This window comes from Chenopodium quinoa, unplaced genomic scaffold (assembly GCF_001683475.1).
Source record: "Chenopodium quinoa cultivar QQ74 unplaced genomic scaffold, ASM168347v1, whole genome shotgun sequence".
NCBI lineage: Eukaryota > Viridiplantae > Streptophyta > Magnoliopsida > Caryophyllales > Amaranthaceae > Chenopodium > Chenopodium quinoa.
In genome coordinates, this window is record NW_018743212.1 from 292,014 (window position 1) to 311,529 (window position 19,516).

The 19,516-nt window shown below is 34.0% G+C and overlaps 1 protein-coding gene across 1 annotated transcript; it reads right to left on the reverse strand.

The window, feature by feature from the left end:
• Positions 1-1,189: 1,189 nt before the first annotated feature.
• On the reverse strand, positions 1,190-19,425 carry LOC110734198 (Niemann-Pick C1 protein-like). Its single transcript, XM_021914253.1, has 39 exons — positions 19,176-19,425; positions 18,941-19,017; positions 16,995-17,094; positions 16,800-16,907; positions 16,487-16,603; positions 16,079-16,229; positions 14,597-14,844; positions 14,051-14,227; positions 13,504-13,565; positions 13,298-13,415; positions 12,875-12,958; positions 12,396-12,491; positions 12,196-12,297; positions 11,899-11,967; positions 11,553-11,648; positions 11,370-11,477; positions 11,006-11,119; positions 10,802-10,885; positions 10,345-10,473; positions 8,364-8,562; positions 8,126-8,269; positions 7,949-7,992; positions 7,247-7,330; positions 7,060-7,128; positions 6,890-6,966; positions 5,805-5,874; positions 5,139-5,288; positions 4,682-4,747; positions 4,427-4,571; positions 4,240-4,304; positions 4,069-4,134; positions 3,815-3,908; positions 3,104-3,140; positions 2,924-2,981; positions 2,442-2,552; positions 2,226-2,293; positions 1,860-1,926; positions 1,693-1,761; positions 1,190-1,626 (listed from the first exon to the last, which is right to left on the reverse strand). Exons 1-39 carry the CDS (start codon positions 19,218-19,220, stop codon positions 1,561-1,563), a joined length of 3,834 nt encoding a protein of 1,277 aa, XP_021769945.1. The 5' UTR covers positions 19,221-19,425; the 3' UTR covers positions 1,190-1,560.
• Between the last annotated feature and the right edge of the window lie 91 nt (positions 19,426-19,516).

The following is a 19,516-nucleotide window of genomic DNA, read 5'->3' on the forward strand; positions in this document are numbered from 1 at the left end:
GGAAAAGGAGGAAAATTGAAGAGTGGGGCCCACTATGACGTCACTATAGAGGAGTTGGGAAAACAGGTGGTAATTTTTAAAGTTTTGAACAATTGTTGGTGGTATTTTTCAAATTTTCCTAAAATCTAATATAATCTTGTGGTATTTCATTCACATAATATCAATACATATATTAAGTTGTATTTTGACATATTGGATTATTAATTAATGGTCATTTACATATTACTAGATATTAATTTGGATTTTGATATATGTTCTTTTCATAATAATATATAAATGTTCATTTAGAATTTAATACATGTTCATTTAAATTTTATACACTTTTTCATTTTCGTATTGAAAGATATCTAATAAGTGTGTTCATTTTTGAATTCGTAATCGTTTTTTATGCGTAAATGTTCAATTTTGAATCCTTAGATTTCACATACTTTTGTTTGGTATATGTTCATCGTTGTTATTATTTTCTTATAAAAAAAAAATAGCTTGATCTCTTATTGTACTGGATACTCAAGTAAGGAAGTTGAGAGTGATATATATTGTGCTCATATTATGTATTTTTTATGAAAGATACACAAATATCATATGATTAAATTTGGAACAAGGAGGATATATGTCTATACACACTTTATTATATATACCAAATGTAACAAAGAATGTTCATTTTACAAAACACATATGTACATTTAGGATTAAATGGTTCACTTTCATGTTTATGAAACAGTTGCACGTAATAATATGGAAATTTATTATTATTGTAATTAGATTTAATTTATTTTATGTTGGAAATTATTTTTTAACAATGTTTTATTTAAATAAATATAATTCTAAGACGTAATGTATTTGCATACATCTCACTATATTACATAGCTCTTGAAATGAACATTTGATGATATAAAAATGAACATCTGTTGATATATGAATAAACAAAAATGAACGTTTGGTGATGCAATACTTCCTTCTATTAAAATGATTTCAATGCAGTAATCCTTATTAATAAATTTGTTCTCATTTTTAAAAATACAATTTAGAAAATATATTAATTTGAACAAAGAAACTCCTTGTTAAAAAAAATAAACACCTAATGATACAAAAATGAATATTTACTAATATAGACTTAAACATGTTATAAAAGTTTACAGGAAATTCATAAATGAAAACGGGAGGGGGCGGGGCACGCGCGGAGGGGGGATGCAGGCAGTAATTAGAACTCTCAGTGCATGGTAAAATATTGTTTGCCTTCGAGATACAGTATCTGAATTATATTATAACAGATACCATAATGAGTCATACATACTACTGATACTAGTCCATGTTGCTTTAAGTACAAGCAAATTATTTACAAAATTAATAGTTCTCTCCATCAATACAAGATCCACAATGTGCAAAGTAGAGCATATTAGTTAGGTGAGTTTTCATTTAATGATGGAGCAGCAGCTAGAATCCTAAAATCCTAGTAGTTCGCAATGGCCACGCTAAGAGATAGGTTAGAAAAGTATGAGCAACTGCTAATCAAGGTTCTCTTGCTAAAATGAAAGCACAGTCTATATAACAGATATCCAATTAGATCGACTGTGAGCATCTAACATTCTGTCCACAGGCAGGTGGGCCAATCAGACTTAGCAATACCTGCAAATTAGATAGTTAAGTATGCAGCAGAGGTTGTATGAAAGGATTGAGAAGACTGCAACTTACAGGCAAAAAGATGAGCCCGTGCAGGAAACCAATGATAACTAATGCCAAGTACATTTGAAAGTAATAAACCTGCAAATATGTATATACATACAGTTATATGATCATTCATCAGGTTGTCACCCATTTCATAAAATGGAATAGCGATAGATCACAGATAGATGATAGACCACAAAAATCTCTGATCTTGCAAAGCATAGTACGATAACTCCAACCAGCTTAGTCAATGTGATTCCACTGCAAAAGAAGCAAAAATAGGTATCAAGTAGAAGAATTTGTGTAACGACAAGAGATTTGACTTTAATCAATGGTTGAGAGCTCATAAAGTCATAAGTCATATCTATATTTGGCTTAATATGATCATATGATGTATTCTAGTAATTAGTAATAAAGGAATCACAGAATACAAAAAAAGGTGATGCATGTGAGGCTGACTGAGGAATGTCCAATACCCATGAACGATTACAAGTCATTGACATGAAATGTCCAAAAAAAAAAAAAAAAAAAAAAAAAAGATAAATACAGGAGCGTTTTACCTGAAAACAGAAGCTCCCATGGTACCAAGCGCCTCCTTTGCTCGCTGGTTTCTGTCACCGTGGCTGACCTGAATATAATCCAGCTACTTGAGAATCATAAAAAAAAATATGGAAAACTATGAAGGGAGGAAACTGAATCCGTGAGCCTTCCTAATTCAATTTAACTAGTTTTAGAAGGGTCAATCACCATAAGAACAAATATTCTGAGAAATTTACCGAAAATGCATGTGTTATATGAACACAGAACTCAACAGCAATTCCTATTGACATGATAAGATTGACAACAGATACAGCATTCAGTTGGATACCCAGGATAGCCATAACACCCTGCATTTTCCATCATATAACAGATATGGGGTAAGTAAATATCAAAAGTTAGTTCAGAAAAAAACATATGAATATCTGAATACTGGCTTTAACACCTAAAATAAGCAAAGCATTCAAGTCCTTTTGATAAAGATAATGCCAGTGTTGGTTTAGTTTATGAAGTAATTAAGTCAACAATGATGCAACTCCACAAGTGGGCTTACAGATTCTAACCATTAACATACTGCAACACAGCCCACAAGCTTTAACAATCCAAGTTATAGAAACTTCAGAAGACCAAGTATAGCAAAACAAAATTTTCACGTGCATGTAAGAGAACAATGTAGGATTTCAAGACTGTTAATTTCTAAGGCAATATTAGTATATTATACCATGAGATCCACCACTATCATGGCCAGAACAAGCAAAATGATGGCTGAACTCCACAAACTGCAGTTGAAAAAAATAAATTACAAAAATAATGTGCAATGAGCCTTATGAAAGGAAGAAAGTTGAATACTTGCATAAATAGGCAGAAAGGACCAAAAGTGCAGGGATTTCAGGCTTCTTACCTGGAAGTTATGAATAGGCACACAATGAAAACAGCACCTGTGGTAACAATTGACACATCACTGAGTAATTCTTGAGAAGCACTGTGTGATGTCTAAACTAAGGCCATATGCATATAAACTGAATGAGAGGACTAAAACAACATAATCAAAGAAATGAAACACTAAACTTTTCAATTATATAAGACCATCGATTAGAAGTCTATAAGTAATAGGTTTTTAATATAATAACATCTAAATCATTTCTTTCTTTTTTTTTTTTGGCCCTGGAAGTAAGACTTTTTGCCTTATCCTTACTTTCATGTGTTGATGTGTGTATACGTGATTGTTTACATTGCTAATAATTTAACTCTCAATATGACCTCTTATATCGAATACCAAATAGTATAGAATATAGATCTCTATAGTTGGTATTAGAGAAAGACCAACAAGAGACTAAGACATCAGCCAATAGAGAAAAATATCCAAAGCATATAAAATTTGTTTCAGGTTGATAATCATTAAGTGTCTTTCTCAAATTTGATTTGCTGACAACAACATTTATAATAGTTAACAAGGAAAGTATAAGCTTCGCAACTCCATATTCATATTGCAATTCAGAGAGAAACAAATGAAGAGAGGGATGTATAAACTTGTGATACTATTCCACAAGGTGACAAGATTTATGTTAATAATAAAGCCAAAAGCTTTTAGAAGCACTTTTAAAATACTAACCAAGGGCAATAGCTAGGTTGATGACAGCAGTTCTCCAAATGTCCAGATATTGCTCAAAATATATGTAGAAGACTGAATATGGAAAGATATCCATCTGCAAAATTATCATACATCCAGTAATACCATGAGAAACACAAAGATGAAAAATTTTCCCCACAATGAAGCTTTTTACATAAAGAGGATGTCATTCTATCCCTGAAGGACTAAAGGAGAAAGAAGAAAACCAAAAATAAAATAAAAATGTATGTTTATACCTCCAGCGAATCAGAAATTTTTGAGCTGAACTGACGGGCAGCACGGAGTGCATTAACGTAGTCACTCTGTCATTGAAAATGAATCAAATGGCTTGAGGGATCTTGACAATTACAAATGCCCTATTAGGCCAAGAAACTATCAGTTATGTCACACTGTAGACATGAACTAACCTGTCTGTTGACTGGTGTGTGATACGTTCGAAACTCAGATGCTCTAATAACACCGCTCTCATAACCTGGTTCAGGTTTCAACAAACAGATTTTCAATCCTGGAACTTATAATTTGAGAGACATTTCACAAATCATGCATAGTAGATGGCAAAGGTGACTAGGAAGAAAGGAAGAGAGAATAGTAGACCATTCAAGTCCAGACTAGTAGAGTAGGCTCCATGACCCCCCTTAGCACAATCAGCAGAAGGCAATGCATCGAGGAACCACGGGAGCTTTTCTCTAAACTGTGTAGTAGAAGGACGATCGTTGTGAAGTTCTGAGTGGCGAAAGCACTGCAAGAAATTCAACATGTTAAGTTCATACTAGTACACTTGGTAAAATAATTTATGACTAAAGAAATTGGCAATTAATTTTTATTAGGCATAAAGAAAAACTTCATTACTGTAGTACAATCTTTGCAAACTCCCCCATAACCACAAGGCCCTTCGTCAGGTGAACAGCATGGAGGCTGGAGAGCAAATTAAGATACATTAATAAGAAATACTAGTAAAAGAAACAACTAGAAGCAAAATCAATTTTATTGACAAATCCTTCCTAAGAAATGCATTCCCCATTGTACAAGAACAAGTTGAGTATTTATGAGGTTGTCTGCTCTCAATTATAAAATAAAAATATTTACTAATCTAAGTCTAATGTCTAGAATATCAACTTTGTGGATCTACACACTCATTACTTTATGACTTAAGTTTAGCCTTCTCTCTGCCAACAGATTCTCCAATTGGTGAAAACCTAAAAGCCAGTCGCTTGATGTCAATTTGACGCAAACCTAAATACTTTTGTGGCCATTTTGGTTGGGGGGGGGGGGTGTGGGAGAAGGGTGGTTTGAAAGAAACACCAACCTGATCATCAGGAGGGCAATAGCTACCATTAACAAACTTTCGGCAACAACCAAAAGCTTCAGGTGATAGCCACACTAGAAAATCATCAAGCCATGAGGCTGCTGGCTTTGCAATGTAGCTAGATTCTGGTGTCAAAGATGCTCTTGATATCTGCAACCATTTAACCACTAAATCCATTTGTTAAAGCAACATGGTAACTATGAAAGAACACATAATAAAGTAAGCAGAACAGAAAAGTGGTAATAAAGTACGTTGGATTTAGGCAAAAAGTGCATGTTAAAACAGATCAGCAAACATATATGCAGAGGGTGTAGCCATAATGATGAATATCAATAGAAGTAAAAACACACTTTAATGAAGCACACTATTAAAAAGGTGGAGACAACACAAAATCAGCAAAAGGAAATGGGGATTTCACCTATCCAAGCTGAATAAAAAGAAAATGACAAGGGGGAAGAAGTTTCATATGCAAGAAGCACACATTAAAACTTTCATATTGCATCAATTTCAATATTATAAAAGCAGTTAGTATCACATCTACATAAAAAAAGTAAAAAATAAAATAAAAAAATTTTGCTAAAAACATAGCTAAGCTTAACCTGAGGACACCTGCCAATATGCTAAATACGAAGTATATTCTACCAAAGACTTAAGTTGAAAAGTTACCTCATTTAGAAGAGAATTCGAGTCACACTTGCTAATTGAACACAATTGATTTGTATGCCTTGAATTAGAACTGCAAATATATGAAACATACATCTTTATGAAAATTTACATAAAACATACTATGCTAATTAGAATATAGCAAATAGAAAGGTAATCTTTCATTGAAATATATATTACTAAACTAAGATATCACTTACAAAGGTGATTAGCATTCAGCCTCGAGTCCTAGATACCAATTAATAGTTTGTCAAGCATCCATTGTTAGCATAATGCATTGTCACTTGAAACTTGAGACGGTGACTCTCTATTAACTAAAAATTATAAGCTGAGGTACCATCATATACAATAGCGACACTGTTTCTAATTTTTAGAAAGCCTAACAGGTAACTTTCCAATCAATCAATCAAAGCCTTAATCCTATAACAGGTAACTTTCCAATATCCCAAGAAATCCATCATAGAAGGGTTGCATGTATTAAAGTTCACAGTTGTTCTCAACTTCTCAAGGATAACTAGTGGTTAACGGGCCTTCTCTTGGAAGGTTTTCCTCCGCTGTGGACTGTGGTTAACCTTGAGGGGAATGACGAGATATAGCAATTAATATGAGTGGATCATTTTCTCTCAAAGGTTTTTGTAAGTTTCTCAGAAAAATTAAAGTAAATAATGATTATGGGATGACAAAAGCACCTCCTAAAGCATTAAATTCTTCATAAGCAACAACCAAAGAGGGATTCTAGCAGAAGGTGTCCTTTAGAAAAGGATTATAGTCTGTGAAGCAATTATAATTCACTTCATGAGGAGAAAAAGGCTATTATCTGCTCTCCTTCTTGGGTTCTATCTCTGAACTCTCTGAGGCTCAGCTTTGTCTGAAATGGGTTGTGTGCAGCCTCATTCTGTGGGGGTAACTTCATGCAGTTTGGAAAAGAAAGATGATTTGACTGTTGTAATGTTGAAAATGGTTCTGTTTATTTAAATCTATTTAAATAAAAGCCCCAAAAAATCCGCTGATATAGGAAAATTGAAAACTTCTCCATGAAATATGTTCTAGTGCATGAGTACATGCCTAATGAGAAACATAACAAATACCTGTAGTTATAATCCTTTACAACAAAATACAGGGGAGGTCCAACTCTGAGATGCTCTGAAATATTATTAAAATAGCCCTGCAACCACAAGTGAACTAGTGAGACCAGGAAAAGTAGGCAGTGGGATAAGATAACATAAAACATCAAGGAACTTGATAAGCACAGAAAGACCTGAAGATATGAATCCCGAGGAAGAGCAATCTGTTGCTCTAAACCTGGCTCAATCCTGGGGCACAAAGCCTACACAGAAAAGAATAGAAATGTTATAGAATATTTCAAATGAAGTTGCAGGTAGATGGATGCGTAGTTCACAACTTCAATCAACTTAGAAATTGAAATTTTGATGAGTACAACTTACGATGCCTGCTAAAGCCAAACCAGAAAATAGAGCAAGAATAAGTACTTTAACTCCACGATGTAAAAGAATGGGTGCATGAATTTCCTGCAGAATGATAGAAGGGACTTTCAAAAATAAATATTATCCCCGACAAGTCTCTTCAAATAATCTAAATTGTTAGCTTCTGCAAATTGACAAGAGCTAAAGCCAAAGGCAACTATGAAATGAAGTTGTTATATCATCAATGTCTGCAATCAAAGTTCAATCATCAAACTTGACAAACTGCACTGAAGAAAGCAAAATACAATCATTTCCTCAAAAAAAAAAAAAAAAAAAAAAAAACAATCACATGAAAGAAAGGAAGCCGTTTGCTAGAGTGTTTAAACGATATTGAGTTACTTTGATGATCATTTCAACTTCCAAAAATTAAAAATCTACATAAGACAAATATCTATTAACTACAAAGACCAAGGATCTGTCATCATGTAAGTATACAGGTTGTGCTCAATTCCACAACGGAATCTTGGAGGACATAAAAAATAGGAAAGTTCAATAATATACAGATCCACAAAGCAGGCAAATCCCATATGTTTTTCTTTTCTTTTATATATGGAGGGTGAAGGGGATGCCAAGTAGGGGACACAGACACCATAATACTTAAAGCCTCTCTAGCACATCAAAGCTTTGCATACTTGTAGCCTCTCCTCTAATTTTTAAGCATACCTTCATATATCGAGTAAGCAGTCCTGGAGGTCTCTGATGAATCTCTGTGTCATACATATAAATACATACATCAGCTCAATTATACGATGAATGCAAATAACAGACCAAACCCGTCATTTAGAGAATAATTTAATCAACAGTCGAATCAGAAATGCAATTGAATTGATCTTTTTGAACCTCTGTTTAATTCCACAGATGCTGATGAAATTCTTATGCATGGGAAACAGTCAATTCTGAAGTCTTCAGCTCTCTTGAAGTCCAAAACTATTAGTGCAACAAAAGCACTGAGTTGAAGAAGAAAGTCCAGAAAGACGGCCAAAGCTACAGAGATGGACACAGTTGTATCGATCAATTGAACAAATTAACTTACAGACTAAATAAAAATTTAAAATAATTAAATCAGAACCAATCAAACCTGCAAACATAGAAAAAACACGGCATGCTGGCATAGTGATAAAAGCTCCCACTGCAAATGCCAACACCTCAGATAAACTAGCAAGTGTTATGGAGGGACCAACTTCAACAAGGGCATTGCTTATTCGTTCTTCTAAGGATATTTCAATTGACTGCCGTTTTGCAGCATGTACCAATATGCACATGTTATCAACTCCAACCTGTCAACAAAAGATTGAGAGACTAAATGCATAAATTATGTAGAGAGCACTTTACACCCTTAAACCATGAAGGTAAAGGAAAGTAAATAGAAAAGAAATGTTAGCATTATAAGCACATGGAAGATCAAAAATTTGCAACAAGGTATGTAAACAACAAAGGCTATCCTGAAATAGACAAAGCCTATGTAAAAGTAGATTTTACTATCAATTCAGGCATCATAGAAAGATGCGTAGTAAATGACAATAGGTTGGAAAATCATGACAGAACATTTGCATAGATGAAAATAAAAATTGTGAAGATCGAAATATAGTAAACAAGAGTATATCATGAACCTATAATCCAACATGAGACAAGAATGCTACAAAGCTATATACATTTATCTGGAGTAAATTTTCACACCAAATTGACTGCCAATATACAGATTACTGCAATGGACTCAGATCAGTCACACAACAAAACCAATATAACAGCAATGCAAGTTGTTATAGGCAGGTTTTCAGACTTGGAAATTCAGATTGTAACTAGCAATTAATAAAGGTGGAAGCTTTAATATTGATTGACAGTGGTGGAAGGGTTACAAAATGATAGGGTTAATAGCTTTAAACTATCACTCTCATAATAGCTTGAGGCTATCACTCACTAACAATGGCTTGAGGCCATGACTCTCAAAGGTTTTGCTATGAATCCGGTCGGTCCACTCGAGCAACAACCAATCCGGGTTTATGAGAGAAGGCACTAGCACAAGACCAAAAGACAAGAGCAGCAGCAGCAGTAGTTGGTAGCAGCAAGAAGACAAAAAGTTTTAATAATCCACTAAGGAGTGTGGCAACTGATTTTGTGGGTGAAAGCCACCTTGGCAGTACATGACAAAGTTCTTTAATTTTTAGGGTACTTTTGTGTGAGGGAGAGCTTGATATATAAGAGGTAGCAATGCAATAGTAGGATTCATGTTGTTGGTGAAGATAGTAGTAGAGTAGTAGTAGTAGTTGTAGTATTCTCCAAAGGGTCAAGCTTTAAGCTTAGGCCTCAGTTTCCTTGTAGCCGTTATTTACAAATATCAATCAAATATCCTAAGCTTTCCTCTATAATCGTTTACTGTTACATTCAAGCAAACCCGATTATCTAGTCTACAGCAGGTTTCACTTAAACACAAGTTTCTGCTAAACATTTTCTTTCCCCTCCCTCTCTATTTATACTTAGGACTATTAACCTAGTACTAGTTAAGTAATATTACTAGAATACCCATACTACCCCTCCTTAGGTTAGTCTATTACAATTACAAACGCTTGATGATACAAATGACAAGATTCATTTTGTCTCTCCATCCAAATGATAAAGACTTAATGACACAAAGTTAAGGGTTCAAATTACTTCATGACAACTATATTGAAATTATTAACATGATTATGCTCAACAAGAAAGCAACATTTTGCCAGATAAATGGCATTTTGATTCATCCTTTCACAGTACAATGCAAGATAATGCTTCAATTATCTATGCAAACCTGTAGATTGCATCCCTTGTCAAATGAATTCATGATGATCAATTGGAATATATCATCATCAACATCCAGAATTGTCATATACATGTATCATAATTTTGATTTTTACTGTACTCAACCTTAAAAGAATAACAGACACTAACAAATCATATAGTGGTAGTCATACATAAATTTACTTCCAAGAAGAAACAATGAAGATGAGAAGATAAACAAACACTCAGACACACGTTGTGAATCCAAAGCATATCATATTTATATATCAAATGATCAGTCAACTTACAGCCAAAACAAGAAAGGGGATGACTTCCATTATTATTAAAGTTGACTTCACTCCGAAGGCGCTGAAGAAACCAACTGAGCCAAGAACAGACAATATAACAACCACAACTCCTGAAAGTCCAAGTAAAGCCTGTAATAGTAACAAAAATCAAATTACTTGCTAGTATTTAGTTCACCAGACTCTATGCACAACCTATGTTAACCAAAATCTTTGCTTGCCCTCCAGTACCCATGTTGGATACTTGACACTCAACATGGATATGGACATTGAGGATTTTATTATGGACATTGTGGACAAAAAGCATGAAGTGTTCACAAAACCCCTCCAATGAAGCTAAAAAGTTAAAAGGACCTTCGGTTGTGTTGTATAATAATGACAATTCAGATATTGGAGAATTAAAGGTATTATGCTAGTGTAATTTATGGGACTAACTAAAAATTTACAATTGAATGCATACCTTGGATGAAATGTAAAAAGAGGACAAATGTGGTTTGTCTCCCAGAGTAAGTGATATATAAGCAAACATCACAAGATAGCTTATCTGATACAGATTAAACAAATTGCAAAACAAGTTAGTCACAACCCCGTTTTTCTTAAATGATATAATTTTCGTAAAATATCCAAAGTTCACAAGGAAAATTTTGATATCTGAAGAACTTACTAAAATTGTTATAACATCAGCACTGCTCTCTCGTTTTAGTTCATTTTCAATTGAGCTTTCAGAAGAAAAAGATAAAGTGAGATTGCTAGACTGCACCATAGGTAACAGTTCCTCCTGTAATGGGAAATGGATCAAGAGTCAAAGCTTGCAACCTCAGATATGTTAAGCAGAAATTCAACCAGTACTATAGTACATGGTATAAACTTGAGCATATGTGGAAAAAAATAGTACTATTTTTAACGTTTTTTCCCTTCTATCTCAAATTCCGCTAAAGATATTTCTAAACTATGGACCTTTTACATGAGAAGAAAATGTAAGCTGAAGAGAGACTTCTAATGCTGTAAAAAGGAGCTAATGGTCAGACCTTGGCCAGTTTAATGAAAGCCCTTTCCCATTTCACAGCTTTCCCATTTGCATCACTTGACTCATCAACCATATTAGTGACTGGGTAAGTTACCACAAATGCAGAAGCCTGACATTTGAACAACAAACGATCAGTCTATTATACCTTCAGTTCAGCAATGTTAAGAGTTGATAAAGAAATTACCTCAGAATAATTATTCCCGGAAAATCCCCCTAAGGCAATGCTGGGGTCAAGGGGTGCTTTAAAAGCGCTCAAACATGAGTCAGTGGATGTAAAATGCTGTGACAGGATACATGTCGTCATGCCCCAAAGAAGTGTTAATATATGTTCAGTATGTTAAAGGTAGAAACAGTGACATTTTTTCATAATTTCACCCAGAGTCTTCAGGCACTTTCAACAAATTAAGCAAATGTAATATTCTTAAAATAGAAAATTCCACTGCTTGAGTAGCAAATGCAACCACTTGGCCATACCCTCTGCAAACAATACCAAAAGATTACAACTACAAGGGGGTTCACAAAGTGAATACCTGAAAGCAATACAAAAGATGCTGGATTCCTCCAAATTCATCATAATTGTCAGGATCCATCTGGAAATACTATCATATAGAAAGATAAGATGGAAGTTACATAAAAAAATAGTTGTATTATATCTAGTAAAGTGAAGAGATGCACAGCAATGCTGAAATAGAGACCCTACATCAAGTTTAAAGGATCCAGAATTCCAAGCCAAATGATAAATAAGCAAATTGATAATGTCTGAATGTGATGGATGATATATATCAGTGGCAAAACATGACACATTATAATTAAAGTTTTCAATCAACCTGAAGGATACTCTGGATGGCACAATCCTCCCCTAGAGGTTTCAAACAAATATCAGACAAAGACACCATTGATCCTGAATAATTCACTTTCAGTTCATCAACCTGAAGCAAAAAAGTTAATCGAAAACATCAAGAGAGAGTGAGATACACTAATAGACATCTTAATAGGTATGCAAACTGCAACTAAAAGTCATTTATACCTTCTGTTGTATATCAAAAAGCAACTGTATATTATCCTCTGTTACTATACTGGAAGATTTCCCATTTTGCGGATCTGGCCTGGTTGCCAATATAAGCTGAAAATAGTGAACCATTCAACTTCAGTTTGCAAATGTAAATGCCAATTCTAAACCCTTAAGTTGCACTATAAATTTTCCAAAGTAGTATTGTATCCTCTGATACGCAGAGTTTCTATATCCTAAGCATGAAAGAGGAAAAAAAAAAAACCAATTTCTGGTGCCAGGTACTCAATGAAAATTCAGCATGAATCCAATGTCTCTCCAAGCAGAACAGACACATTACATGATGCATAGTTATTTTAATTCTATCAGGTTTGTGAATTAAGGAATGACTAAGTAAACCATAAAGATAGAAAACAAGGTGCATATATACGTTTACATGTCTCTAATACTACTACAAGTCTGCCACAATATAAAACAGAGGTCTCAATGTCTCATACCTGTTCAATTCTATAGAAAGGAGCTAAGTGAGTGTCAAAAAAGTGCTTCTCTTCTGCTGCCTTGCTTCCAGGACCAACCCATAACTAGAACAAAAGAAGCATCTAAAGAAAATTATGATGTTGCCAATACAGACAATAATAAAAATAATATACAAAGCAATTAACATGTTTTCTTAAGCCACCGAAATTCTTGTAACGTTCTCCCAAAAAAAAAAAACCTTGTAACTAGGAAGCTGTTAAGAGAGATGTATGAATAGATATGCAAAAATTAGAAAAGAAAAAAGGTTAAGAGTGAAATTGTGCTATGCTTTCGTACATATTCAGCCTCCTTAATAAACTAATCCAGAATATAATTTGGGATTCTGTATGACTAATATAAAGAGGAAGAACACAAAGTTTAAAAAGAGAGAGAGAATAACATACCTTCTCAGGTCGAGTCTCGACCTTGAAACGTAGTAAACCCAAGCAAAGTATAAGAACTACGGCGACAGAGGAGCACAGCACAAGGGTAGGATTCCTTGCAACCCAAAGTCCATATTTCCTGCAATAGGTTCATAATGAAATAGTTGAATCAATGATATATATGCCTTGACTGTTCAGGGTGGAAAAAAATTATCCGCATTGCTAACCTAAAAGCATCAATCATAAATCCTTGAACAGTAGACTGAGACTGCAGCGCTTTCTCAGTATCCTAGTCATAGACAATGAGCACGATATAAGAAAATAATTATTAAAGCTACTAAATTACAAGATAACGCTTGGAAAAGAATCAAGTATCAAGAAAAAAAGTATGGTATAGTATGGCAGATTATACAAAAGGAAAAAATTTTGACCATGCAGATATGGTATGAAATGCAGAGTTAAAAAATAAAACAATTTAAGCTGATGGACTGGACACATAACTACTTACAGATCAAAGACAAGCAAATTACTGCTATAACAATAATGTCAGTTAACCAAATAGCAAAAAAAAGGGAAAGAAAACCGCATCAAACTCCACCTTATAAGTAACCATGAAATTAGGCACAAACATATTGATCTACAGTTCTACACTACTACAGTTATGGAAGGCTGTAAGCAGCTAGAATTTGATAATAATGCTCAAAAGTAGTTAGAGGTGAAAAGGTTTCCCCAGTCCCCAGTGAAAAGTAGTATAGACAAATGGTCGGAATTAACCTTCACGTTAGGGGTGTCATCATTTGCCTCACCAAAGGAATCTACTTTACTCAACAAAGGCGTCGTAGTAGATGCAAGACCAGTTCTTTCTGTTCTACGGTAAAAGAACCCCCATCCAAGAAAAGCAGAAACTAACAGAATATAGACGATGGCCATTGACAAGTCAATGCATTTCACCTGCAAGTATTATTAATTACCAAATCTATATGAGCCAGAAGGTAAAATAAACAATATATACTTCTTCCGTTTCTCAATACATGCATCATTTTGGTGTTTATAAATGTCACTATTATAATTATTGTGTGATCTTGATGTATAATTATAAAAGATCATCTTTTTATAACAATATATATTTCTAAGTAATAAATGGTTAACTTTGTGCATTGGCAAACATAAAAGTCAAAATGATGCATGTATTAAATAACAGAGTCGGTCACAATAACTTCACCGGTGGCAAAACACCCAAAGTAGTAAATATGAAAGCTTGATCAATTGATTCAATGAAAAAAGTAAAGCTAGGGTCATTGTTTTAATATCAATTTGGACCTCAAATGAACCCAGCCTAACTGAGCAGGAATCCTTTGTCTGTGAATGAGGAGGTTCTGAACTTGAGCACACAGGTGATGAAGGACAATCACCACATGAGCAGCCCAGCGAAGTGTCATTGCAGGAGTAGGTAGAAACATCCATAATCTGTATTCCAGATGATTCAGGAGCGCTAGTCTGAAAATTGATGGAATATGGAGATCCAGGCATGCCGGATCCAGCCCTCTGACCAATGAAGGCAAACCATTCTGAAAATTATATAGTTTAGTAAGTATTCTCTTAACAGAAAAAGCTTTCCCAAAAAAGCCCCGTTTGGTTTGATGTAAAATGTTTTCAAGGAAAATAATTTAGCCGTTTTTTTTTTTTTTTTTTTTTTTTTTTTTTTCCTATTTTCCTTTGTTTGGCTTGTAAACAAGTGGAAAATCATTTTGCCAATGGTGGAAAATCGCATCCTTAATGGTGGAAAACATTTTCCTTTACAAAACAAGGGAAGCCCCATTTTCCTCCTTCCTTACCTCCTTTTTACTTTCCTCTCATCCTTCCTTACATTTCCACTTCTATTTTTTATTTTTTCTTTAACTTTCTTGTAAGGAACCAAACAAAGGAAAACCAATTTGCAATTGTGGTTTTCCTTGAAAATTTGTTTTTTATGAAAACTAATTTTTCATTGAATATGTTTTACATCAAACCAAACAGGGCCAAAAGTATGTTTTTAACTTCCAAATATAATATTGAAAGGGGAAAAAGATACTAGTAACACAGATGAGCATGCTTGGTCAATAGAAGCCCCAACAAATGGCTAAATCCCAATCTCTTCTATCAATACTAAGGTATATACTGTTTATAAATAATAAATAAAAAAAGGGCATTAGTAGTGTATTCCCCCAATTCTCTGTTATACGGTTCCTTCATAGGTGATCCAAAGGGATTAAGTCCCCCTTCTCACACAAAGTAAGACACAATAGCAACATGGAGAACAGGAAAAAGGATTCTCATAAAATTACTTTCTTTTTCAGGTCCTAAAACAAGAACCAAGTCTGCTCTATTTAGCTTCACAGCCACTGCCTAAAGTAAGAAAATAACACTACTAAATGTTGGTGGACAGTTGGTCAGTTGTGGACACTGAAGAGTTTGCTATACAATAAGGATATGTTTCCGGTAATCTTTATATATACACATATTTTTTTCACTCTTTAGTAATCAGGCAAAAAGGCTACACCCTTTATCCTGTGTGCAAAGCTTAGATAAGACTTACAGCATTTGGGTAACAGATCCCAAAGCTCATAAATAATGTGGTATGGATGGAGAAAAAAGAGGATGTTACTTTGAGAGGTTTACTTAGTTAGGATGTAAAGAAGTAAAGAACTATATGAAAACACATTAGAAAATGTAACTAGGCCCACACGATACAGAGAGGAAGGGCAAGTTTACAAATTGAACAACTGGATAAAAATTAAGCTAACAGTATTTCATCAACCTCACCTTTATAACTTTTTGCACCAGCCCCAACAAAATCTATGGCTCTTGTGTTCATACTACCGAATTTTACATCCTTGCAAGAGTTATATAAACCTTCACCAAAATCTTCAGATACATAATATTCAATGCCATCCACAGTCAAGTTTCCGTTTACCTGCAATATAGTTAAAACTTAATCTATAATGATAGTGTTAATCTTCTTCACCTTCGAGGCAAACAGCTGTTACACCTCCAAGGTACAAAGAACATGCTCCAGTGAATATTAATATCTTATAAAGCATAATATCTCCCTCCAGAGGAAGAAGGCTGAAGATTAAACCACAGATCTTTCATGAAACAAACTGCACAAATGCATGTAGACATTGAAACTATAGAGCAGCTCTAAGAGATTAATAAACTTGTGATACTAACCTCGCCAATGGATGTAACATTAATAAATAAACTCTGGTTTGGCGAGCATGAAAGCTCGCAAAAAAGATTCAGGAAGTTCCTCAAGCAAGCTGGGCAACCCACCAATAAAGGAATTGCCTGCAATAAAATATCCAAAGCTGAGCCTTTTTGACAAACGACTAGTAAACTAAATAAGACACTAACAAGCAACATATCAGTAGAAAATTTAAAGTCCTACAATTAGCACTCCCAGGTCCAGATCATATACAGGAACAAGCTTCTCTTAACATATTTTATATTAACTGCTGGAACGCAGTGCCAGACAAAAATTTACCTGTTGAACTTGTGACCGCAACGTGTCAAATTGACGTTCTGTACAACAAACATTACCAGTAATGGTAGGACACAAACTCTGGATTTTTGCCGAAAAGAGATCATCAGGCTGCAAAGGATGACAAAAGGCTTTCAGCTAAAAAGTCCAACAAGGTTGGTACAAATAATTTACACAAAAATAAACTTTATAACATGCCTTTTTTGAAGGTGAGCTGTAAGGGCAATTTAAAACTTTCCCATCACTACGCTCTCCACAAATATCATACATAGCACAATATTCTTCAGAATGTCTTCTCCTAAAAATCAAAGTTAAAAAAACCAAATTACAAATTTTACACAGACAGTAACAATTGAGAAAAATTAAATATATAGAGCTTAGACAAGTGACAAAAATCTTGTAGAATAGGAGATACAAGAGCCCAAATTATGTCATTCATCTTATTATATAGCCTAGATATTAAGATTTGACACGTAATAAATTCCTCTAGATTTCATGCTTTCCATAGCACATGTAATAGAATGTTAAACTTCATCCGTTTTCCTAAGTTCTACTCACTTTCCATTTTCATCTATTATTCATTTATTCTAAGTTTTACTCACTATTACTTTATACCTTTAATAGCAACCATTTATTTATTTTTTATCATATACAACCCCACTTTGTGGGACCAATGATATTTAATAAAACACATGCTCTCTATCTCTCTCATCATTAAAGTAAAAATGCCCACATGCATGTTTCCCTTTTCCATTTTTTCTTGGTTGAGGGAGTACATTTTTTAAAATCTAGCAAGTCAAGAAATCAAGATTGCTACTCAAAAAATAGATAAATCAACTTTTCATGCCCCCTTACCTTCTTACTTTTCATTTTATGCATTTATCTGGCGCAAAAAGAAATGAGTAATATATGGAAGGTAATAACCAGCCTTTCAAACAAACATAAGTTGCAGGGAATGCTGATGATAACCTATTAGCAAGCACTAGATAAAGATGGAGATGATAATTAAGAGCTCCGAGGCAGATTTCTTGATAGAATGGTCTCCTTCACAACTATAACACCCCAGTTTGATGTGTATCTCTTACTTGCTTTCAAGTAAGAAAATGTTAATTGGGGGAATCAAAGTTCGGAACCTGTTGAGTTCTAAGAAAACCACCTCAAGATTAAATATCAAAAGGTTTCATGCAACACCTGAGTCTTATTCTATTCTGAATGATAGACTATATTTACCGAAATGATTAGCTATCAAAAGGTTTCATGTATCACCTGAGTCAATACAAGAGACCAATTGTATCAAGAAGGCTATCATGTCATTCACCTTTCAACCATCAAATTGACAAAAATAAGCTACAAACATCTAAATTCTGATGACTACAAACATCTAAATTCAGATGAAGCTACAGGGGAGAGAGATAATTGGCAATAAAAGTATGGAGTATCAAAGTATCAAACAATTAGTTATTTCACCTCACTCGGAAAATGAGAAAGTTAAAAGCTACTAGGAGAGGCAAACTGTTATGTAAAATAGTTAGGGAATGTAATAGGCTTTCCTCCCACTCATATGGCTTAAAATGTAATAGTTAACTGCTGATTTGGTGTATTAGAATCCTCCACAAAGTCCGAACAACCATCGCCACTACCTCCAATACACCGCCACCTTACTCTAAAGTCTAACACCTGAATGATGCCTATTACCTCCATATTTATTCCTGTAATTCCAAGCTTGCTCTAACAAATAACAGTACAGTTTACTCCAGTGATAATTCATATGAACTTCTACTGTGACTTGGAAACAAATAAGGAGTAAGTGAAACTATAAACCTGGCTATCATGCATTTCACAATTTTCATGGAAAACTATGCCATTTCATTAACTTATTCCAGAACTTGTCATTTTCAAACGAAATTGTATCAACAATTCAAACAAAATCTATTTATTGCCAAAATTATATCATACGAAGCAAAATCAAGTCTTTAGTTTCCAGAATTCGATTAGTTAAATTTCAGACTGCTAATTTCCTTTATTTTTTTCTCCCCAATATAATCATTATTGAAAAAGATTGTGACTATAAATCATTTCATAATTTATCAAACAACCCAAATTAAAAATTAAAAATTAAAAAATTAAGAGAAAATTGAACTTACCCAAGTATAGCATCAGAAAACAAGGAAGACCCAGAATCAGCATTGAGTAAAGTAATCAAAGAACCCAGAAAAACCAACTGCAAGTTACAGATGATCATCAGAACTTTAATCAAGTATTGCCACATAATAATTGCTAAAAAAAAACCCCAGAAATGAAATGATGATTTTTCAACTTGCAAGATCAAAAATTGGTTGTTTTTCTTAGTGGTTTAAATTAGAAAAAGAATAAACTTACCTGAATCATAAAAAGAGAGACAAAAAATCTAAAAGATGACGCCATTGATGATTTCTCACATAAGCAAATTTAGTTTGATAATGGAATTTGGAGAGAGAAAGGGGAAGTGAAGATGAAAGAGGAAGTAGGTTTTCAGTTGAAAATGAACAAAATTTGTTGGGGTTAGTAAAGACTAGAGAAATCAATGTAAATTGAAGGTGAAAGCAAAAGGTCTTAGAATTTGTGCAGTAAAAGAAACGTATCATGTTACGCATATTCTTAAGTCTCACCATTTGTGATTTTGTCCTATGATGTAGACTTTGTTAACTGATAATTTTTTGGTTTTTCCCGGTCCTCGTGGC

Excerpts from the sequence above, each read along its gene's own strand:
- LOC110734198 (XM_021914253.1), bottom strand. The coding sequence starts at position 19,220 with ATGGCGTCATCTTTTAGATTTTTTGTCTCTCTTTTTATGATTCAG. Across the intron at positions 17,095-18,940 it reads TTTTCTGATGCTATACTTGG|GAGAAGACATTCTGAAGAAT; the intron begins GTAAGTTCAATT and ends TTTGATTTTTAG. Across the intron at positions 11,478-11,552 it reads CCGGGAATAATTATTCTGAG|GCTTCTGCATTTGTGGTAAC; the intron begins GTAATTTCTTTA and ends TTCAAATGTCAG.